This window comes from Peromyscus leucopus, chromosome 3, assembly GCF_004664715.2.
Source record: "Peromyscus leucopus breed LL Stock chromosome 3, UCI_PerLeu_2.1, whole genome shotgun sequence".
Lineage (NCBI taxonomy): Eukaryota > Metazoa > Chordata > Mammalia > Rodentia > Cricetidae > Peromyscus > Peromyscus leucopus.
In genome coordinates this window covers 50,814,287-50,838,160 of record NC_051065.1, presented here as the reverse complement: position 1 = coordinate 50,838,160, position 23,874 = coordinate 50,814,287, and the positions used below count along the sequence as shown (strand labels likewise).

Sequence of the window (23,874 nt, the reverse complement as noted above, 5' to 3'; positions counted from 1 at the left end):
TGATGTAGGCTATGACTGGGCTGATTTGTATATGAAAGGTATGGTGGTTTGAAAGAAAATGGCCTGTGGTGGTATTTTATTTGTACTGAAATGTGATTTTAATTGTATGTTAATAAATAAAGCTGCCCGGGGGTCAGAGCTATTAGAGCCATAGCAAGAGCGTGGAGGTTGTGGCGCATGCCTTTAATCCCAGCGCTTGGTAGGCAGAGCCAGGTAGATCTCTGTGTGTTCAGGGACACAGCCAGCATTGGAGACATATGCCTTTAAGACCTGGAGGGCTGTACTTACAGGCAGTGACGAGGCAGTCATGTGTTTGGGTTTACAACCAATGAGAAGGCAGAACAGAAAGACTATGAAAAGACATACACACAAGAAGTAGCTCTCTTTCGGAGCACCGCAGGAGGAAGGGTAAGATTTTAGCTCTGAGCTCTGACCTCTTGGCTTTCTCTTTTACATTGGTTCTGTGTTTCTTATTTAATAAGATAGTTGGTTACATCTACAATGGCCCCCATAGGGAGTGGCACTATTAGAAGGTGTGGCTTTGCTAGAGGAAGTGTGTCACTGTTGGGGTGGGCTTTGAGGTCTCTCAGCCTCAAGCTACGCCCAGTGTGGAAGTCAGTTCACTTCCTGTTGCCTGTAGATCAAAATGTAGAACTCTCAGCTCCTTCTCCAGCACCATGTCTGACTACAGACCACCATGTCCCGTCATGATGATAATGGACTGAACCTCTAAAACTGTAAGCCAGCCCCAATCAAATGTTTTCCTTTATAGGAGTTGCTGTGGTCATGGTGTCTCTTCTCAGCAATAGAAACCTAACTGAGACAAAAGGTTTGCACATAGGTAGGGATGGCAAGGAATGGTAGAAGCAGCACCTCCAGAACCAGCAAGACCCGCGGTGTCAAAGCATCATATATACCCCAAATGTAGAAGCCTGTTTAAGACATAATGTTCAATTTTATTATCTTTAGAGCTGAATAATATTCAATGCACACACATGTATATGCAAAGATACACATGCATATATATTAATATATATTTTTTCACTATCCATTCATCTATTAATAGACATCTAGGTTGGTGCCAGTTCCTTGCTGTAGTAAATACAGTGGCAGGTAAACATGTATGTGCCATTATCTCTATGGCAAGAGAGGGTAATAAGAGATAATCAGTGAGGATGGCATGCAGACAAAAGGGCACATGAGCCCTAAGAGGACATCAAGCTAATTATCTCTCCAGCTTCAACTCCATCGTGGCTGTTTCTGTTTTGTGTGGTGGATGGGTGTATAAAAATGTAACTGACAGTACAAGTGTAAAGAGAAGCTCCATAGCTTCAGAATGGCCGTTCAGTCCGCGTAGTTCATCGAGATGTATAGAGTGTGGGACTGGGTAAGCGTTTGAGTGACTGCGATAATCTAGTAGTGTGGTATATTTTTGTAAGTTCAATATAGTAAAGTGACTTCTATCTTAAAGGATTCTCAGTCTGTATTAAAACATTTTATATTTTCTACAAAAGAAGAAGTCAGCAAGCAAACAAGAAGACCCATCCCATAACGTTCTCAAAGCAGAATGGTATGTGGGCCAGGAAACTTGTGTAACCAGGCAGTGAGGGCAAGGCCTCTCTGTAAGAGCAGAAGGAGGCCGAGTTGCTCAAGGCGAAGGATAAGGGAGATTGTTGTACACCCAAGCAGGAAGCAGGGCTAGGCATGGCACTAAGAGAATAAAAATAAACTTTTTTTTTTTCCTCCAGGTAAACATGGTACATGACCTTAGAGTGCATGGTAATCAGTTTTCACTGTCAACCATGATGGGGATTAGAATCACCTCGGAAGCACATCCAGGTGTCTGTGGGTGTTTTCATAAAGGTGTAACCCAATAGGGAAGACCCACGTTATTGTGAGTTACATAGTTTCCTGGGCTTGGATTTCTTCCTAGGCTGAACAAAAGTGAGAATCTGGGGTGGGCAGCAGCATCCGTCCCTCGCTGACTACAGATGCGATGTGACAGCTGCCTGGCATCGACTCCCCCACCGTGCTGGACTGTACCCTAAACTGGGAGCTAAAGCCAGCCCTCCCTCCCTTAAACTGCTTTTGTGGGGCGCTCCTTCTGGGGTTCAGCGAAACCCCGGCTCTCTGAGTAGAGAAAAACGATGTGGAGAGCGCAAGGCCATGAAGATCGTTGCGCTTGCAGGCGCTGGCTGACCTTTGCCAGCCATTTCATCAGCATTTCTGGAGCACAAGTCTGCGAGGCCTCCTCCGCAACTGCACCTAGGAGGAAGGCCAGTTCCTTCTTGGCTCAGGTCCGACGCATCCGTCTCAAGCCTCCAGACTGGGGCAGAGCAAAATCCAACCCATAGATTCTGGAAATGTAGTTAGGGAATAGCTGGAGGAGACAACAAACAGAGCAGCCGGGCGGCATGAACCCCAGGAGAAAACTGATTCTCTGCCACTGACTGAAAAAACAATTACGGTTTTCAATATTCCTCCAGTGGAGACTCAGATTTAGCACCACAGAACGTAAGAATTGCTGGCCTGAGCCTCCCTTTTCAGTTTGTCTTGGTAATCAGGAGAAATGGTTAGACACACACACACACACACACACACACACACACACACACACACACACACACACAGTCAAATGCCTTTGAAACCAGGTTACCAGGATTTAATGACTGGACAACATTTGACTAAGAAAAATATTTATTTGCAAGAAATGGAAATACAAATGCATTACAATTTCATTTTTTTCCCAAACTAAGTACAAGTATACTACAAAGCTTTTTTATTATTATTATTATTATTTTTTTTGGTATTTAATACGCTATGATGAAGGATAAGAAGTCATAAAACAGTGCAACAGGTCAGGTGACAGACTTGCAATGTACTTGGATTTAAACAATGCTGATTTAAGTGTTTCAAAAGAGAGCAACAGTCGGTTGCCAGTCCAGGCAAGGAAAGCTGACCGATGACTGGGCTCTGCTCTCTACTGTATAGGAAGGGTCACCCACAGTGTGTCCGAGGGCTGGTGTTTCCCATAGACTCATAATGGGCTTATCTGAGAGGGATAGTCTCTAAGCTGTGCGGGCTGTGAGTGCCACCCTGCTGTTGAGAAGCAAAGAAATGGAGTCTGAACCCCCGGGTTCCCTTCACCCAGATGCAAAGCCTATGAGCTGTGCTCTCCAAAGGTAGGATGAGAAGGGCAGCAGACAGACCTGCCGATGGCATCTCTGAGACAGGCAGAGGGCTGAGCACTGGACAGTGCTGAGTGCGGCCACTGCAGCGGGGGAGCTGTTTCTGCCCAGAGAGCCAGACACAGTCTGCGTGTCCTTAGAAATGGCTCCACAAACTACCATGCCTCCCCCTGCAGTTACTCCTCATGGCAACAAGCCACCCTTGCTCTCGGTGTCAATCAAGTTCAGAGGCTCAAAGCTTACTTAGCACAACACTCAACACTTCAGTAAACACTCAGGAAATAATATCTCCTTCCTTCTAGAAACCACGACAAAGTAAGGCAGTCCGGGATTTTATGATGCTACAAACAACAGTTAATGTTTTTCTCCCTAGCGCTGAGTGCCGACCTTTTGGCCCAGAGGCACAGAGCATTAATCTTCAAATGGGCTAGTGCCTTTGCCTCCAGAAAATGCTCGGTGGTGAGGATTTAGAATACCTTTAATCCTGGCTGGCCACATTTTTGATGTGATTGCACCTCCATCAACATTCTCCTAATGGATATAACCCCATTTCTTCTCCCCTGATAGGCAAATCTAATAGTGGCTCATTTGTAGGGAACCATCTCTGAGTCTCTGGAGAAAGCGCCCATCCCCAACTTCAACCTAATACTATATAGTAAGTAACATGTGACACTTTCCAGGGACAGGAGATTCCTGCCATCCTGGTTTCAGATGTAAGGCACATTGGAGGCATAAGTATCTAGGAGAGGAGTGTGTGTGTGTGTGTGTGTGTGTGTGTGGAGAGAGAGAGAGAGAGAGAGAGAGAGAGAGAGAGAGAGAGAGAGAGAGAGAGAGAACTAGCATTAGTAGTACTTGGGTCTTCCGAATGGCTATTGACAAATTGGTTTTCCAAGTCCCTCTTATTCTCCAACATATCCTAGGTCTCAGGAAGCCTGCTCTTCCTTAGTAAAACTGCAAAGTCGAAGGAGTGAACAAATGGATGGATGGATGAATGAATGAATGAATGTATGAATGAATGAACAAATGAGCATCTGGCTCCTTCCAGCCCCACCTTACTGTTCTCTCCACTCTGCCTTTGGCGGGTGGGAGCGTAATGTATCCTGCCACCCTGTGCTAACTGCTTCTGTCTCGAGTTTTCACATAAAGTGGCTCTCACTAAGACCCCACCGTGGATGGCTCCACAGGTCCCACCAGGCTGCAGGCGGGAGTGCCGAGCTCATCCATGTTTCTCAAACCCACGGCTCAACAGAAACAAATCACCAACTAAAAGCGTCTTCTCCCATTTCCATGCCTCCACATTGGCAAGGATCAGGCAGATGTCCACTCCTCACGTGGGGACAAGATGTCTCCATTTCTCTGCTGGGCTCACATACACACCTCACAAGGCACCTATGTCTACAGGAGCTGGTGAGAGACACTTCTAATTCTGTTCTGCTGCTTTCTCTGGGCCTGGGCACATGGGATGGAGGGGACGTGAAGTGCTGGAAAGAATTTTAACAAAATGCCTGTGATAAAAATGATGGACGTGGACTCTGTACCAGCATGAAGAGGAGTCAGTCTAATATCCCTACTGTATGTAGACGTAAGATTCACAGCCACAGAACTGGTGGTTGAAGGGGGTACCTATTAACCTGGTATGTGTAGCTTGTAAGTAATGTGGCCCCAAAGCTGTTTTCCCAATCCACAAAATCACGTCCATGGACCGAAAGGTTATCTAATTGCCTGTACTGATGCCAGATCCCACCCCCACCTTCTGCCAGGAAGGAGCAACTGAGTTCAGCTGTCAGATTCTTACAGAATGCTTTCTTTCTGTGAGCTACACGTCAGAGTCCTGACACTTCAGAGGCTCTCCCCCAATGCTGGTGCTGACTCCTCTCATTTGCAAGATCCATTTCCCAGTGTGAAGCTGGGGGCTGTGAAAAGACCCGAGGGAGGGAGGGAGGGGCAACTGGGTTACTCAGGACTCATTTACAGGAAAAAAAAAGAGAGAGAGAGAGAGACTTGTTCTCTACACCTTTGCAAGACATCTCCATCACTAAAGTGATTTTAAAGTGTGTGTGTGTGTGTGGGGGGGGTGTTTATAGAATAGAAAATCAACCAGCAGACTAATTGCTCTGGCTTCTCTAAGAGTCTAGCAGTCTTGGGTATTTTCAAAATTTCAATTCAAGGTGTTAAAGTCTGCCACTATTCAAAACCTTCAGATACATCCATAAGTTATTGACTGGTCTGGGGCCCAGCTCAGTTGGTGGGGAAAACTGATACTCTAGCCTTGAACTTTGAGCACACATCCATTAATTACTTGCCACGCACCCTGTCTGATGCCACTCTGGGTCCCCTGACTGCACTGAGTATCCCAGAGGGATCACCGCTTGGTCCCCTCTCCTCACCACGCCAGGAGCAGAGGGCAGAGGCTTCTCTCAATAGAGTGGCAGTGTTGGCTGCTGAGAGCTCCTTTAAAGGGCTGTTTGAGTTCTCTGGCTAATGTCCCACGTCTCTAGTTACAGACTCTATTCTGAAAGGCCCATCTCCCACAGACAAAGGGCCCTGCTGTCTGGAGACAGTGGCATCCAAAAGAGCAGGTAGAGAAGAAAATAAAGTCCTCAGAGAAGCAGATAGGACTACACAGTTCCTTCGCCCTCCTCATCCACACACGGGGTCTCCACCCTGGCTCTCCAGGCACATTAAAAAAAAAAAGAGGTTGAGTTCAGCAGATGTATACAACAGCCTAAAACTCCACGTCAGCCCTTTACTGCAAACTCTCCCTTTCTCATCACACAAATACCACCTCATCCTGTTCCCCCCCCCCCCTTCTTAGGCTCTCATCAGCATTTTTTATGTTTACTGTGCACAAACATCTGGCCCTGTAGAGAACAGGATGGGCCAGGCCCAGGAAGAGGGAAGGAAGAGAGAAGACCAAAAGGAGGCAGAAGCAGGTCACCAGCCACTCTCCTCTCTGTACAGTCCAGGCATCGGAGTGTAAGGGACAGGGACAGCCCTGTGGGCAGCAGGGCTGCCAGGATCACAGTGGCCTCGAGGTGGGTCTCACACACCACAAGTGAGCGTGGACATCTGCCAGCTAGGAACCCACTGCAGGAGGGAGGGATGGAGGGAGGGAGGGAGAGAGGGATGGAGGGAGGGAGGGACGGAGGGAGGGAGGGAACACTCGCTATGATGACCTGAGCAGACCAAACAGGAAGCTGCTCATGGGACATGACAGCAAACACTAACGACACCGAATCCTGTATGTGACATAGAACACAAGGGCCAGTGTGGTCATAATCCCTCTTATACAGGCTCTAACGGTCACATAGATGGCAGAGGAAAAAATGAGAGAGAGAGAGAGAGAGAGAGAGAGAGAGAGAGAGAGAGAGAGAGAGAGAGGCCAAAACTAAAGGCCCTTCAGCTGCTGCTAAAAATAAAATACAAAGTGTAAGCACATTTCTTACATAAAATCTTTTACAAGCCAGGGAGAAAAACACTTAAAAAGAGTCTTCTATCTTATACAATAAAAGAGTAATTTCCATTTCTTATTTGTATGAAAGAGAAAAGGGCTTTTTTTTTTTTTAACTACAAATTTTACTTTTTAATCATAAAAAAAAGGAAAGGAGTTTGGGGGTTCGTTGTATCTCTTTGGGTGAGCTGCAAAGTAGCCAAACCTGACTGTAAAAGGTATGACTGTGGGGGCACAAATATTACCAACTCCAGCCCCCCTAGTTAAGGCAGTGGAGAGAGGGCAGAAGGGAGGGAGGGAGGGAGGGAGGGAGGGAGGAGCGCGCAGGATGCAGGACAAGCTAGCAAGGTTGTCAGCAATGCCTATTGTCAGGGCACGGTTTCCCGTCTCTGATCCAGCAACGCAGAGAGAGCAAGCACGCGGCCATAGAGCCCGCGCCCGAACAAGAAGACAGTGTTCCATCACTCCCCGTGAATCCATCCAACAGGGGACGCGTGCTTAAGGGGAACCTCCCAGCAGTGATTATCTTATAGGTCCCCGATTTTAAAAAGAAAGGAAAAGGAGAAAATAAGGCATCAACTAGAAATACTAGGGGTCCCAGATCCTGGGGACTCTCCTGTTCCAAAGGCCAGCAGAAGACTTTGCTTGTTGGAAGGGGTCATGGAATTTCTTTGCTATGGTCAGCGGGGAGCTTCAGCAAGCTAATAAATACTATTTACAAATAGGAAGGGGAGGCCAGGGAGACAGAGCTACTGTCCCATGGGGATGCAGGCTGTGTGGTGTGTGTGTGTGTGTGTGTGTGTGTGTGTGTGTGTGTGTGTGTGTGTGTGTGTGTGTGTGTGGTGGGGGTATCTTACAAGCAACACAGTGGGCAGGGTGGCCTGGAGGAGAAGAGCCTGATGCCTTCAGGAATTGCACTTGCGGCCTGAAAAATATGGTGGGAGTCCCGTCTGCCTGTGCCGGCAGCCAAGAAGGGCTCCGGGGTGCAGAACGGAGGGAGAAGACTGGAATGACACTTCGGTACTCGCAGTGGAGGCAGGGTCACACTGGAGTCCCAGTGAGCAGGAGGGGTCAGGAGTCAGTGCTTTGCCACCCCCCTGTCGCGTGCGTGGCATATTTGTGGCCAGAGTCTGGGGGTCTCAACTGGACACGAGGTCTGTCTCCTTCGCAAGAGTCACACCTCCCCGGGAAGGATCAGGCAGTATCTTCTGGGTACTGGTGGAAACAAGCCTGCTCGTCCCACCCCTCCCTCACCCCTAAAACAATTTCCTATGGCAGTAAGAGAAAGGGATGGAGAGGTGCCGGCTCCCTTCTGGGTAGAGCCATTGGGGACGGACGTAAAGCAGAAACCCCCAGGCTGGCACTAGTCCACATCCTCCTCCTCAAGATCCAGGGGTGAAGGGGAAGGGTATGGTCAAGGCAGTCTGCGGACGCGTGGCGGGAGTTGGGGGAAGAGGAGGGCGGAGACGGCGCCTCAGAAGGTGGCGTTCACTCTCCTCTCCAGCTCTACGACTTTGAGCGTTTCGTTCCCTTCCAGTTTGCTGCTGACCCTGTGGAGGCATCGGACGGAGAAAGAAGTGTTAGCCACTGGATTCTGCTACAGTTCTCAGACTCTGTATCATGATTCGGTCAGCTTTGTGGGCTGACCCTGGCAGACTCTGTCAAACCCCTAGTGTTTTCCTTGGCTCCCCAAATCTCCCACTAGTCACATGCCCACCTCCACATTCCCACCCTCATCTGGGCCCAGAGGAGACCCACAGAAGTTGTTTTTGTGCTTTTGTTTTTGGAGATCGGGTTTCTCTGTGTAGTTTTGGTGCCTGTCCTGGATCTCGCTCTGTAGCCCAGGCTGGCATCGAACTCACAGAGATCCGCCTGCCTCTGCCTCCCGAGTACTGGGATTAAAAGAGTGCGCCACCGCAGTAGTTTGATGCTGACTTATTTCACATTCATAGCTGTTCCCTGTTTATGAATGGCCTCAATGCTTTAAGTTTTGGGAAGGAGAACCAAGGAGAAGAAGGGCTGACATCTGCTCTAGAATTAAGAGTCCAGATAAGGACTTTTTTGTTTTTTAAATGAATCAACTTAAAATAATACACAATATATACCATAAAGTAGATACATGATCAAAGTCTCCAGCATTATGAAAGGAGTCAGGGAGGCTTTATGATTTGGTAAACTGAGAGATCTGAATGGGGCTTCCAAACACTGAGCTAGGGGAGCAGACTGCTATGAGCCGTGTTATCCAACAGCTCAGTCTCCCAGGGCTTCCAATGCTGGCTCCAGGTTCTCTCCATAATGGGAATAAAGTTGGGGCTGTATGTCTTGGGATACTGACAAGGTTTATGATGACACACATAGGTGGTGGTTAGTACTCATAAGGGTTAAACACGCACATGTCATGTATACATACATACAAAAGTACACAGGATTATGAACTCTGCTGCACAGAGTTAGGAAGAAGTGAAGAATCCGAAGTGAAATCTTTGCTACTGACCCTGGAGAAGCCCTATTTCTGGGCCATCGAGGAGCACAGATTAGCTAATTCATCAGTTTCACTACACGTCACCCAGAGGGTAGAGGGTGCACACGTGCTTCCCATGCTGATCAGCGTCCCCAAGTGCCGCCACGCACAACAGTACCTTAAGATCACATCATCCATGACGTTTTCAAAAGGGTCCTCACCCCCAGATATGTGAGCGGAACAATGTGTGGAGAATTGGAGCCATATATGGATGATTTTCAATGTGGGAAAAATACAGTGTTTCATCTGCACTGTCCCTCAATATAAAAGTATAAATGTATACAGGCTGAGCATCCCCAGCCCCCAAACTGCTCTACGAATGGAAACTTTCTAACCTAACATAGATACACTGCATGTTTAGACTTGGGTCTCATGCCCAGGATACCTCAGGATGTATATGCAAATATTTCAACACCTGGAAACTATTCCAAAAACTTTGTGGTCCCAAGCATTTCACACAAAGGCATTCCATCTGTAGTTACAGCTAATTCCTGTGCACTGACATGTAATCAATACATTAATCAATCATTAATTATATTGATACCCAGCATGACATTCTTTTCCTCTCTAGTTAGAAGGAAACTATAGAATTGGATCAAAAGTGCATTTGCAGAACAAGCTCTCTGATGTCACCAGGCTTTTTTTTTTTTTTTTTTTTTTTTTTTTTGGAAACAGGATCTCATGTAGCTCTATGAACTAACCCTGAACTCACTATGAAGCTGAGGCTGGCCTTGAATTACTGACTTTCCCGAACGCTAGGATTAAAGGTATGAGCTACCACATCTGGCCACTCTGAGAGAAAAATTGAGATCGTGACTGAAAGAACTCACATCCCCTCCTGCTCTGCGGGGTCATCGCTGCCAGCTCTGGGTTGATGATGTGGATACTAGATTAGCTCAGCCTAGACCTTTTCCCTGCTAACAGCCACAGCTGACTCTCCCCAGTGCTAGTGAGAGAGCTCTGGGAGAGTGTGCCCCCTGCCAGGGCTGACTCCGACTCCAACATCAGTCACCAGGTCTGCACTGCGCGACTCACAGGTGTTGCTGAAGCTCCATCAGCACTGACTTCTCCAAGCTGGTCTCGTTGGAGATGATGAAGTGGGGGAGATCCACCTCCGGCAGGGCCTCAAGCCCCGACCCCCTGAGCAGGGAGGAGCCTCTGTCCCAGCCCCCGAGCTCTCCAGCTGAGGCTGAACTGGATGACTCCTCCACGGGAGAATGTTCCTCATAGATTAGCAGGTTCCTGGATTTCACTGAAGAAAGAACAGAGCCACAGATATTAGCAAAATAACACAGGATGCCCACACATGCCCTTCACTCTAAATGCCCAAGGCCAGCGGCAGATGACAACATGCTCCCATCTTCTGGGATGGGGAGTGCCAGCTGGGCTTGGCTTTCTGTAATAGCTTCAGGTTTCAGGGTTTATGCATCAAAAATTACAGCAATTATACAGGCTGGAGGAACAACATAAAGCAAACCAATGCAAAGCCAAATTCCCCCATCACTGGCATTAAGGACAACTTCTCTCATCCCTTCCCATAACTGTCTCAGGGAAAACAATTCATGGAAAATGTGGGTCAAACGCTTGGAGCTGTCAAAACCCAGCTGAATGAGGAGGCATCCCCAGAAAGCAGGTCTTAGAATCTGCAGAGACAGCCCAAAGCCAGCCCAGCAAGTCAGAGGGAGACAATCTCTGTTGCATTATGGGACAGTCACACAGCTAGATGACTCTGTAGGCATTTCCTGGACATAGAAACTATGTGCCCATTAGCTTCCGAAATTTAGAACCATTTCCCTCAGGAAAGAAACGTTCCAACAAGCCACTGAAATTATCTTAATGGAATCCATTTTATCATGTATGTGGCCTTGATATACCTAACTGCTGAAATCTACAGGCATTTTGGGGATGGCAAAATTGTCCCTTCCCCAAATCCTGTGTCTCCTAACTCTGTGTGTGTTGTTACTAACACAGCTGTGCCAATCTGTGGATAGTCCTTCTTTGTCATCCTTCTATTTTCTAAATACTCCAGAGACATCACTGGCCAAGGGGAGAACAGGATACGCTGCCTACGAGAACACCAGAGCCTCCGACTTCCCTAAGTCTCCGGGATGAGACAGACCAATTCTTTAGTTTTGCTGTAAACTCTTACTACAATAGTATATAATTCCACTCGGGGAGTCAGAGACACAAGAGGGACCACGGGAGGTCAGAAAAACTAAACATCCTCCTTACTCTCCAGTCTTCCAAAACCACCCCCCCCCAAATCAGAGCCCAATGGTGGAGGCAGGTTAGAGCTTTCCTGGTGCTACACAAGGGAGGCCAGGGGACACTCTCAGAACACCCCACCTGCAGATGGAGAAGCTCCACTTCTACACATCCGGCTTCCCGATGAGATTCCTTGCAGAAAGCCAGGAAAGCCAAAGAGAGAAGCTGAGACTTACCCACGGAGGCTGTGTACGGCTCGGACAGGCGATGCTGGCTGGGCAGCGCCATCTTGGTGGCAGAAGGATAGGGCCCGTAGCCCTGGAAGAAGCTGCCGAATGCAACGGCGAAGCACAGCACAACGACCTGGAGGCGAGGAGAGAACACGGGGAGCTATAGACCCCAGACTGTGGGGAGCAGACCTGCAAAGACAAGCCATCCACCTGGGAGCACTTGGAGAAGGAAGAACACCCCTCTGTCAGGGGACAGACCATACCCTCAGTCATGTCCCTGCAATGACACGCAGAGGGGAAGCCGGGGAATGGGATATATGGTCTCTCTGGCTTCCTTCACTCTTGGCATTTTCAAGGTAGGGGAATCTGGAAACAGGGAGCTGGCTGGAGGGAGTCCCTCTGGGAAACTCACCATGAGGCAGGTGCTGGTCTGCGTGCCGGCTAACTTGCAGGTCCGAGAGACCTTCCCCATCACCAGAGTCTGAAGCTTCTGAAGTTGCTGGAGGAGAGTCCTGCCAAGGTGACAAATGAAAACCAGGACAGGGCATGTGAGATAGCGATGCTCTGAATGACCCTCCTGCCGAAGTCACGGTGGCTTCGCGTCTGCATCTGAGCAGGGTCCGGAGGTGCTGTTTCCTTGGGGGACAGATACTGCCTGAGGACCACACCTGCTGGTACCATCACTGCCGAACCCTCTGGAGCTTCAACATCAGCCTCAGTGACAGCGTACAGCCAGTCCCTTCTTTAGCTCCTCTGAGGAAGAGGCGAGCCCCCAAATAACCCCCTGACATGCAGAAGCTGGTCTGTCAGCTAATTAGCAAAGAAGAAGGGCACTCTGATTGGATGGTTACCATACTTTAAAGTTTCTGTGTGCCCCCTCTCCAAGTCCACATGTTTACGGTGACCCTGCAATATGGTGTACATAGGCAGGGGCATGGTGGAGGTGACTAGGCCTTGATGGTTCAGTCTTCATAACAAGATTGGTACCCATATAAGGGGCTGAAAGTAGACATCTTCCCTGCTACTACCCAAGAACACAGTGAGGAGCTACCTTCCTTCCATGCACCGAAAGGCATCCCTCACGAGACACCACATCTGCCAGCACCTTGATCTTGGCTGCCTCAGCCTCCGGAACAGTAAGAAATAAATTTCTGTTGTTTCTAAGCCACGCCATTTATGGTATTGTGTTACAGCAGTCTGAGCAGACTGGGGCAGTGGTAATTGCAAGGAGACTCATTTCACCAAGAGATGAGAAACACTGATCTATAAAAACAAAAACACAAGAAGGAGAAAAACAAAGGCCAGCCGAGAACAATTGAAGGAGTGGCTGTGACTGGAAATGGCCCGTGCATCACTGAGTAAGAGTATGCAGCAGCGCACACTGCAAGTGAAGGGAGGAAGAAGAAGAAAGGGAGAGAGGAAGAAGGGAGAGGTTTTTATTCCCCAAATAGGACAACTGTGACGGTTCAGAGATGAGCACAGCAGTATATGCTCTGTGTAATATCAAGATGTAGTCAGCAAACTGCTCTGCAAATCCTGAACCAAAATGGCAAGACATGGCAGGGACCTGGCAGCACACCCTCCAGGATTACAGTGTCCCCCAGGAACCCCGTGTGACCAGCATGAGGCACCGGAGCCCCTCCTCACCCTTATCTCCTCAAAGCCAGCTTACATGACAGATGGAAAGGCTTTATGAGAAAATGTGGTCTCCTGAGCATCAAAGATTTTCAGAAAAACGCTCACCATGACGTGAGGCATCAGAGCCAAGCAAGAAGAATTCTGGAATGTCCTCGAGGGCTTGCTGCCCATCAAAGCTATCTCCCCGCAAACGGCTTTCAAATGCTGGACACACTCACAGGCTTTCCTAAGGTTTGTAATCCTTCCCTGGCCAGTATCAAAGACTTGAGTTCTCTCGGTTTAAGGTGGCGTTAAGGAGAGTTTTGCCTTCTGCAGCGTAGGTGGTGGTGGGATTGGTCGGTGAATCGAAACAGCCCTCAGAACACATGGTAGAAACTTTCCGAACTCAAAAGAAAAAACCCCCATGGCCCCACCTACTCCATGTTTTTGCTTTGTGGAATAATCTATAGATAGTGAAATGATATTTACTACAGAAGGCTATTGTACTTAATCATACTTTTCACTTTGGTTATATAAAAGCATGGCCAGATAGACGTGGTTAGACATGACCTGTATTTATTTATCAAAGTAGGATATGATTTAAAAGCACACTGTATGTTGTTCAAGGCCAAGAAATCCTGATAGAGCATCTATTTAAATTCTGCTTTAAAAGTTCATAACCAAGAGCTGCGGTGCTGTACAGCCTTCTTCTGTCACTGAATTTATTCCCTCCTCTACCCAAACTTCTTCAGAACACCTCTGCACTGCCCAATATCACAAAGCCCCACCACAGCATCTAAGACTGAGCGCTTTCCTGCCTGGCCACTGGCCGAGCAGACCTCCTTCTGCTGACTTGAGAGTCTGCAAGCCAGAGCGTGTGTGGGACATCTGGAGTGCCAGCCCCCAGTCCCTTGCAAGGTTCTCCCCGAAGTTCTGGGACATCGATACAAGCAAGTACACAGGCAGGACCACATCTCCCGAGGCACCAGTTCCTAGGGTCACGGCTGCCTATTAAGCCACAGCGGTGGCCTCGCTGCTGCCAGTGTTGGCTGACACTTTCACTGGGTGCCTCAGCTCTGCCTTGAGCACGCGGGAGCCAGGATGCAGCCTCAGCTGCGCCCTGCACAGGCGCAGGTGTCCTCTCTCCACCCAGCCTTCGGCTAGACAGACCCTTCCCAAGCTGTACCAACGCCATCTACTTTGCTCCAGTGTCCTCTGGTGTTTTGGAAGCAAAACTGTCCTGGCTATTTTTTTTTTTTTTTCCCCAACAATCCCTGTTTACCATCAAACATTCCATACTTCTTCTCCACCCACCCCACGGTCCTTGCCCAGCTTCCATATTGCTTTTTTAAATTTTATTTTATTAACTGACTAATTAATTCATGTCTTCCCAGCCTGGTCACAGCCTCCCTCCCCTTTCTCCAGTCCCTCCCCTCCCCCCATCCCCTCCCTCTCCCCCAGCCATAGAAAAGCACAGTCTTCCCATGTACATCAGCCAGCCATGGCACACCAAGCCCCAGCAAGACTAGGCACCCCACACACACACACACCAAGGCTGGATGAGGCAACCCAGTATGAGGAATAGGGTTCCAAAAGAAAATAACAGAGTCAGAGACAGCCCCTGCTCCCACCGTTAGGAGTCCCACAAGAAGACCACGTTATACACTGTAACATATGTGCAGATGGCCTAGGTGAACCTCATGCAAGGTATCTGGTTGGCGGGTCAGTCTTTCCATATTTGTGTGAGCTGCTGAGAAAACAGATTTCCCGGGACAGTAGAAATGCCCCTCCCTTCCAATTTCTGGCTGAGATGACTGGAGTTAGTATCCCCTTCCCTAATTTCTCCCAGAGGACACCAGGTCTCCCCCTGAAAAAGGACTTCTAGTGAGGCGGAATCTCCTAAAGCTCCTTGAGAGAATAAATCCACAGGTTCTAAGCCAGTGCTCCATCCCACCCTCCTGGTCACAGGAGCCAAGCACTGTAAGTTTGGGGGAATCGCCGCAAACTCGCTGGAGGACGCCAGGAGGGCTGAGCTCACTACCCGGAGGGGCTTCACTTGGGGTCCATCAGCTCATCCTTCCCAGACTCAACGCTGATCACACACTGAGTCAGCTGCAGTGAAAATAGCCATTTAATGGGTCCTGATTCCTAACAGTTTATAATCCAGATCCTGAAGATGAGCAAACACGTAGATTCAAATACATACTTCTAGTCTGGCATTCTGGCAGGACGCAGCAGCTTGATGATGTGTGGTTTGCTGCTGCTTTTCCTGCTGGGGTTGGCGGGGTGAAACGAAATGATGGTGCATGTATGTGCATGTGTGTACATGTGTGCAGCACTCCAGAGGCCCTGCCAGTTGGCACCCCTGAAGCATCCTGACAGGGAAAAACAGAGTAACTCATCCGCCTCAGGCATTCACATAGGTTCCTGTGAGCAAACAAGGTCTGGGGAATTCACGTATAATGTCTGGGAGCTGACAGGCTGGGGTAATGAGTCGTCGCCTCAGGGAAGTGTGACCAGTGAGCCCCGGGGCCATGGCGTCAGCCCAAACCACCCGACTCCACGGCTTGCATGCCTTCTGATACGTACCACAGAGTCCCTTCCTCAACACCCTAATGAAATTCACAGTAAAACACTTCTCAATTACATTCTCTTAACATCCAGTCACGTTAACGTGACAGTAACGTGGCTGGAGTATCATGTGCGCTGTTAGACATGAAACGTCACTATGACAAATGACCACAGAAGGGAGAGCTGTAACAAAACTCAGGTGAAATTAAAGGGCTATGGTAACAGCCAGTCCAATGGCAGTGAGGTGTGCGCCACTAACATTCAGTTAATAATGACACAAATATATGTGTGGGGGTGCATTTTTATATGTGAGTATGCATGTATGCGATTGTGTGCTCATGTGTACCTGTGTGTACAAATGTGTATGTGTATATGTGTGTGTGTGTGTGTGTGTGTGTGTGTGTGTGTGTATGTGATAAAAGCAGAAAGGGGACCATGAGAGAGTTGTAATGAACACAGGTGACTGGGACACAGAAGAGAGACAGAAGCAAACAAATAAGCAATATGAGAATGCCATAATGGAACCCATTCTTCCTATGCTAACTTTAAAACATTCATAAACACAGAGGAAAATAAGCCCCGTGGAACCGCTAGAGGTGTATTAAAGACAGTGCACGTGACAGACAGACAGACGGGCTCCGATGAGCCCTGCACAAGCTTCGGGGTCAGGAAGTCAAACTCAGGATTGATTGACTGATTTATATAACTTATTTATTTAGATAAATGGAAGAGATGAGACCTGTTCCTCTGTCAGACGCCGAGGAGACGGATTGCCCTAGTGATGCTGAGCAGGTGCATGGATGGCAGGATGGGAAGGCTGGCTCTGAGTGCGGGGAGGCCAGATTAGACCTCACCATGACAACTCCGAGCCTCTCATCGAGTCACGGAAGCTGTACTTCAGCAGCTAAGCAAAGCTAGTTTCCCTCACCACATCAGCTAGTGGGACCACGGAAGAATCGCTCTGCCTGGAAGGCTGGTCCGCTGAATGATGCGTTTCTGAAAAGCACTCGCTGCCTCTTCATGGCTAGCAGAAGAGCAAGCTTCCTTCTCTGGAAAGTCTCAGAATGGATATGATATTCCGGGGTGATGGGGGGGCATCCTGTGACGCCACCAGGACGGGCATCACCACCCGCAGCACTGAAAACCTGGATGACAACAGCTGGTCAACCAGCCTGGAGGATTTGATGTAAGGAAGGCAGCTATCAGGTGAAACGGAAATACGATTTTAAAACTATGAAAAACAGATCTAAGACCCCAGCGGTTCTCCAAAGCGCCGTACACACTTCCCCGTATTACCGTATTTTGAATCATCAGTGAGTAAGGCCAATTATGGCTTAACGAATTCTTGGGCTTAGGGGATCAAGGTCTTAATTTAGAGGGAGAGACACTCTTAAATTTTTATCTGGGCCAACAGATTTTTCACAACTTGTTAAATTGGCATGTCCCGTGCTTGATTGAAAATGTAGATTCTTGTCGGATGGTGAAGTGTGATAATAAACCTAGTGGCATCTTCATGCACGTCCTTGCGGAAGAGCAGTCAAAGGGAGCTGCAATCTTGCCCCAAATAAAGCATCATGCTGTACCCTACCCAGCATATCGGAGAAAACCAGGCAAAGCACCAAAAGCATCCAAGAGAACAAGACACAAACATGCAGGGGCTGGAAACCACGTCAGGGATCCAGTTTGTTATCTTTATATTTGGCTTAGTTTTGTTTTCCTCGATATCCTTTACTTCCAAGATGGAAAGGGGGCAGTAGACAGTGCAAAGGATACACAGCTAGTGTAGGCAAGCTTTTGAACAGTGAAGGAATTCATCCCCTACTGGAGTCAGAAACCAGGAGAAAGAATACGCAGATGGATCCCAGTTATGGACTGGGAAGTTCACCCAACACCCTCTCCATGGACATGCCTTCTGGTAAATCCAACATCACACCTTCCTAGAAACTGAATTAGGTTGTGCTGTGTGTGGAGTGTGTGTGTGTGTGTGTGTGTGTGTGTGTGTGCGCGCGCGCGCGCGCGCGCACGCGCGCGCATATAAGCCACTCTGTAGGTGAATCAGCCTCCTTCAGAAGACGATGAAACCTTTTTCTTCTCTTTCTTTTTTGTTTTAACATTCTTACCTACAGCAATATTTCCATATGAACCTTCAGTGAGACATGAGATCAGTTGGGGTTTAACTGGTGTATTATTTGAATAAAATGAAATCAAACAGAAAACACAGCATCAGGGAACAACAGTGACGAATAATAATGAATACAAGATACACATTAGTTAGCTATAGCATATACAAATCTATGTTTTGGGTTATGTCAGCTGTAGGTAATACAAAATGTGAAGTGATTTCCAAAGAAAAGGTCTCAGTGTAACTTAACCATTGTGTGCGTGTGCTCATGCTCACACACACACACACACACACACACACACACACACACACACACACGCACACTATACCCACTATACCAATGAATCAGAGACTCGGTGGACTAGATAAGCACTTGTGTCCCTCTGAAGCAAACCCACCCGCATCCCCGCTTTGGCTCCCTCCCCACGCTGCCACTGCGCAGTCGTACAAAGCTGTGTCTGGCAAGTTCTGAGCCCCCGGGGAGTGCAAAGGCCGGAATATCCACCCCAGTGAGTGGTGGAATGCAATATTCACAATTAGAAATTCCAACAAGGTCTTTCAGAAGGAACAGGAACCATCTCAATACCTTAAAGTGGGACACCTGCAAAAGGCAATGACAGCTAGCACACTAAAACTCTAATTCCCGCCGTTTATATTCTTTTGCTCTCTGAGAGTCATTTACAGGGCTCTGGCCTAACTACAAAAGAGGAAGTGGTGTGGGGGAGGGGAGGCACGGTGAGTACTGTCTCCTTTTTCTGAGTGAACTATTTTCTTAAATTTTTATTTTTATTTCATGGGTATGGATCTTTTTTCGTCTCTATTATGTCTGTTCATCACATATGTGCAGCGTCTGTGGAAGCCAGAAGAGGACATTGGATCCCCTGAAATTGGACTTATATACAGTTGTGAACCATCGTGTGGGTGCTGGGAATCAAACCTGTGACCTCTGGAAGAGCATCTCTCCAGCCTCCTTTCTGAGGGGTTTCTATATTATAGGACATTTATTTTAAAAGAACCAGAAAGCATTTCTGAATTACTATATTATCTACTGCCCTAGAATATTTACCGGGTCTGAGAGATTTCTAAATTCACTACTAAGGCACACTAAAATGCTTTTCTGATCTTTCTGGGGGCTCTAAGGTAGAGCTCTCAACACCTCTTGGAAGTCTGAGCTATTTCCATATGAAAAGAAAACACACTGCATATACAACAGAGGGTGTGGATACTGGAGAAACGAGAAATGAGTTAAACCAAGATGAAAATCTAGAGAAACGTAATATGAGTCATTTCTCCATCCTCTATGGCTCCTCTGTATATGGCGGAGGGTGGGCTCAGCCAGTAACTGGTCCAAAAGAGATGAGAGAACTCACACACAGAAGACACAAGAGTGTGTGTGGAGGAATGTACAAAGAGAGTGCAAACGAACACGGCTTTGTAGGCTCAGCAGACAGCCCAGGAGAGCCAGGACACAGGCAGAGCCCAGCAGACTTAACTGGGAAGAGCTGCGATAGGAATTCTCACACAGGGTTTAAAGACTAAGAAGAGCAGACGTGAGAGAGGACTCGGTCACAGAAAGGTCAAAGAGCGACATGGGGTGGTTTTTCACTGCTAATCAAATGCATATCCCCAGCCCCCGTGGTCTCGGGAAAGGCTTTTCCTCACACCCTCTACGCTGGGTTGCTCTGTCTCCTTAGATATAAGGCACTATCGATTCCTGTCCCTTGCAGTTTTCTCTACACAGCGTTTGACTTTGAAATTCTTAGACTCCCAGACGTCTTCATCGCAGTCTTACGCCTGGATCCAGGCTGAGCCTGCGTCTCTTCTCTTTCCATCTCTGGCTCCACCCCACAGCACAGGGCAGCAGAAGGACAGTACTCGCTGCCGTCTTGAAGAGACATCAGAAGTCTGACAGTCAACCTCCAGGGTCAACGTGAGGAGGTTTAGAATTGCTTAGGAGACACACCTCTAGGAGCGTCGGGAAGTCTTTCCAGAGAGGGTCTACTCAGGTGAGATGATCCACCCTGGATGTGGGTGGTACCAGCCCACAAGCTGCAGTCCAAGACCGAATGAAAAGCAGAAAAGGAGGAAGCGAGCAGAGCGCCGCCACCAGGCACAGTGCGACCACCTGCCTCCCCTTCCCACCACGTCTTCTTCCGATTAGACTGTCGCCTCAGACCATGAGCCAGAATAAATCCTCCTTTCTCAAAAAGTTTCCGTCAGATGTTCTGTCACAGCCAAGGAAGTAACTGCTTCCAGAGGGGAGCAGGTATTGTCCTCTGGGCATGCCAGGGCTGAAAGGCCTATCTGCCCTTTCATGTGGGCTCATTCCCAGGGCTGATGAACGAAGCTGGCAACCTAGAGGGAGGAAGTAATCTACCCCTGGGCAGAAAAGCAGGCTTATTTACAACCTGCTAAAAACAAACCAGGGAGTCCTCAAGCCCATGGCCTTCTTAGCCCTAGCCACTGGGAGGGCAATGCCCACCTGGACCTTTTCTGGAATGTGGTGGCAAAGAGAACTAAGACAAACATGTGTGGGGTCACACTGCCTGCTGTGCTGGGCATCACAAAGCCCTCTGTCTCGGACTCCGCAATCTCAGATCTTCGGTAGTAAGGCCAAATGAGACCCCAGGCCTGACACAGTGAAGGGGCACACTCTCACTCTCTCCCCGCTTCCCTGACCCCCCTACACCCGTCTCAGCTCCAATCACACAAACAACCTTCACAAACAACAATCTCTGGTACTCCACTGACCTCAGGGGCCCATGGGTCCCCTGGTTTACCCTTCAGAGAACAGACATGGGGTAGAAGTCCACACAGACCCTGAAAACGGGTGAAGAGCATCTGGACAGAGAATTCCAGGATCCTGGACACCAGCGCAGAGCGCAAGTTCTGGGGAGACACATCCTTGTGGTCTTGCTGACGATCCCTCCCAGGGTCCTCTCTAAAGGCTCTCTTGGCCAGGTGTGTCCCAGGCTGGGGAGAGGAAGGGGGCAGCAGCACAGCCTCGGGAGGAGGTACATAAAGATCAGGGCCACAGCCAAGGGGCTGCGTTCCAGTCCCTTCCACCTTGCACTACTGTTAAGACTTTAACCTCACTGGGCCTTTCCGGGACTAGCAGGGAGACAAGTTCTCTAAGATGCATTTTAAGACCAAGTTCCGGAGAGTCTAAAAAGTCAAGGCAGGAGGAGAGAGCCTGGCGCCCACAGCCTTTTAGAGGCAGAACAAAACAAGAGATGAACATGGCACAAACTGAGCCCCAAACCCTTTCTCATGATGGGCTGGGTGGGATGTGCCTCTCTTACGCGAAGTGGCCAGAGGGCTAGAGAACAGGATGTCTCAGGAGTGAGTCAAGGGTGGGGCCTTCCTGAGAGCTCCCGTCCTGAGAGGCCAGTGGTATGCTCAGAGAAGCAGAGGAGTCTCCAGCAGCCCCGACGGGCACCGCTAAGTGCGAATGTACTTGGCTGATTGAGCTGAGGAGAAAGGGTCCCCTGGGACACCATCTCACTCCGCTCTCTGCCTCCTTGATGGCATGCAATTAGCGGATCATCTTAGGAAAGACGGCACGAAGGTGCGTTCACACCATGTGCCAGCTCTGGAGAGAGAAAACAGGGACACATAGACACACACACCCCACGACTGGGGAGCCTCCATCCAGTGTCTCGAGCTCAGAAAAAGGAGTCCTTTCCCCTAGAAACCAACATGCCAGGAGTCTATTGCTGAATTTAGGGCAAACAGGATCCAGATTGGCTCACCTCAGTACTCTTCATCTGGATATCTTAGCTACGAGAGGCGTTATTTTCCTCTAGTGATGAAACACCCATGGCACGTGAAACGATGCCACTCTGTGTCTCCCACCCACTTCTTGCAATGGTGTTGCCATCAACGTTTGTCATACTTCTACTTCCGTCCAGCTGCCTCCAAAGGACAGCGACGGGAGAAGCGTCAACAGCATCGCAAACACAGCTGTGTGTTCATTCCGCCCAGGTCTGTGCTCAGTTCAAACAGCATGTGATGTGACCAGGGGTCCAGAAGCCTTCCCTGCCACCTGCTTCCCGGCAGCTGGTGTTGGGGCACAGGGTCAGCGGTGTTTACACCATAGTCGTTTTGGTCACTGTGGTCTTCCGAGCAAGGGGAGGCCCTTGCGAGAAACAGGAGGAGGGCAGGAGAGACGAGGTGGGGCGGCAGGCCCCACCAGAGACCATGCTTCAGCAGGAACAGCTCTTTTATGTATTTGCCTTTTAAGCCAAAATACACGAACTATGGGTCCTGGATATGATGACTGGAGGAACTCCTGGGTAAAATTATCTGCAGGAATATTATACGGAATCAAGTTCCAGCCATCACCACCATACAGGTTGTCCACCGGAAGTTAAGTCTGAACCAGGAGAAGTGGAAGAGAGCAGACAGAGACTCGGGAGGGAACCACAGGGAGGCTCTTGGCACTCAAGAGGCTGGCTAAGTGGGGGTAACCAGAAAGGCTCCCTGTTTGCGAAACGAAAGAACCCAGGCAGAAACAGAAAAAAAAAACACTGTAGCCCTGCTTATATACAGAATGGTTTCTAAAACTCAGAAACAAGGATGTGAAATTGGTTCAGAGGACTGGGGGGCTGGGGGAGCAGGGAGACCTTCATTAAAGGCTTTGAGGTGATGGACAGCAGGTCGCTGCTAATTCTTATTTTGACCTAAAGCATTTGCATGACAGAAAAAGAGAGCTAACCACCTGCGTGTGTGGCGGGGTGTAATCTACCCCACTGTGGGAATCATTTTACAGTGCACACCTATATTAAATGACGACACTCAAAAATGCACAGCTTTATCCGTCAGTCACACCCAGGTAAAGGTGAAGACACGGCGAAACAAGCAGACCTGTGCCCTGCTTTGGCCGGTGCCCAGACACCAGTCCTGACTGCATTCACTGGCAGCCACTGGCAGGGAAGGGCCAATGCCAAGGTCCTGAGGCAGAGTGATGAAACAGTTTCAGATGAGGATTCAGTGGAAACACATCCGTGGAGAATGACTCCAGTGTTTGTTGCTCAATGAAAAAAATTTAACAAGGAAATATGAATTATCCTAAGAAGTCATGATAGATCCAAATCGGAGAATGTTGGGGTTTAAGTATGTATTCTATATAAACGTGATTGGATTTGTGTGTATCTGGGGTGGGCAGAGGTGCCATCCTCAGGAGGTGTCCGCCTTGCCGCACACCAGTTAGGCTAAGCTGACTGGCCTGAAGAATTTGGACAGCCAGCACTCCTTTAAAGACGGGTGTGGGAGCATGCTCTAGTTACCCCAGCACTGGGATTTGGGGAGTTAAGGGGAATGGAGACAGGAATATCCTGGGGGCGCTCTGGATAGCCAGGCTATAGAAATGGCAAGCCCCAGGTTCAGTAAGAGACCCTGTCTCAAAAAACAAGGTGGAGAGTGATAGACAAAGATATGGATTTCAATAGCTGGCCTCCACTCCCTCCCCAGCCACACGCATATGCATGCATAGATCCCCCACAACATTACTAAATAAAAACGCCCTGCCAATAACTGAAGAAGAAATGATTGGAGTCTATAAAGCTGTTTCTAAATGCCTTACACACTTACCTATCTAGGTAATTACTAGAAACTGCTGATAACCAGGAAATGCGTGTTTACATACCTCCCGGGGAGGGTGAGAGGAACCTAGGAGGAATTCATACTTAACTTCAAAGCAAAGCAGTCCACAATGAACACAGGACTGTCTAGAGGGTACCACAGGCATGCAAGACTTGGGGAGGCCATGGCATGACTGGCTGGGCTCTGTATTAAGCAAATACGGACACGGAAGAGAATCTGCAGTTAAAGATGGGAAGCACACAATGGATGCCTACACCAATTCGAACCTTCGGATGTGTGGATACCTGATTTAAGCCAACAAACAACAAAAAAATGTTCAAGCCTGGATGTGGGGGTGCACACCTGTAATCCCGGCGCTTGGGGGG

At 48.7% G+C, this 23,874-nt stretch overlaps 1 protein-coding gene across 1 annotated transcript in view; it reads right to left on the bottom strand.

The window, feature by feature from the left end:
- Positions 1-2,679: 2,679 nt before the first annotated feature.
- Creb3l2 (cAMP responsive element binding protein 3 like 2) overlaps positions 2,680-23,874 on the bottom strand; it is a 118,131-nt gene continuing 96,936 nt past the window's right edge. Inside the window, exons 9-12 of the mRNA XM_028866073.2 lie at positions 12,008-12,107; positions 11,602-11,728; positions 10,196-10,412; positions 2,680-8,189 (exon numbers count right to left, since the gene is read on the bottom strand). Coding sequence (XP_028721906.2) covers positions 8,114-8,189; positions 10,196-10,412; positions 11,602-11,728; positions 12,008-12,107 — 520 coding nt within the window. The 3' untranslated portion in view covers positions 2,680-8,113. The remainder of the gene's footprint in view (positions 8,190-10,195; positions 10,413-11,601; positions 11,729-12,007; positions 12,108-23,874) is intronic.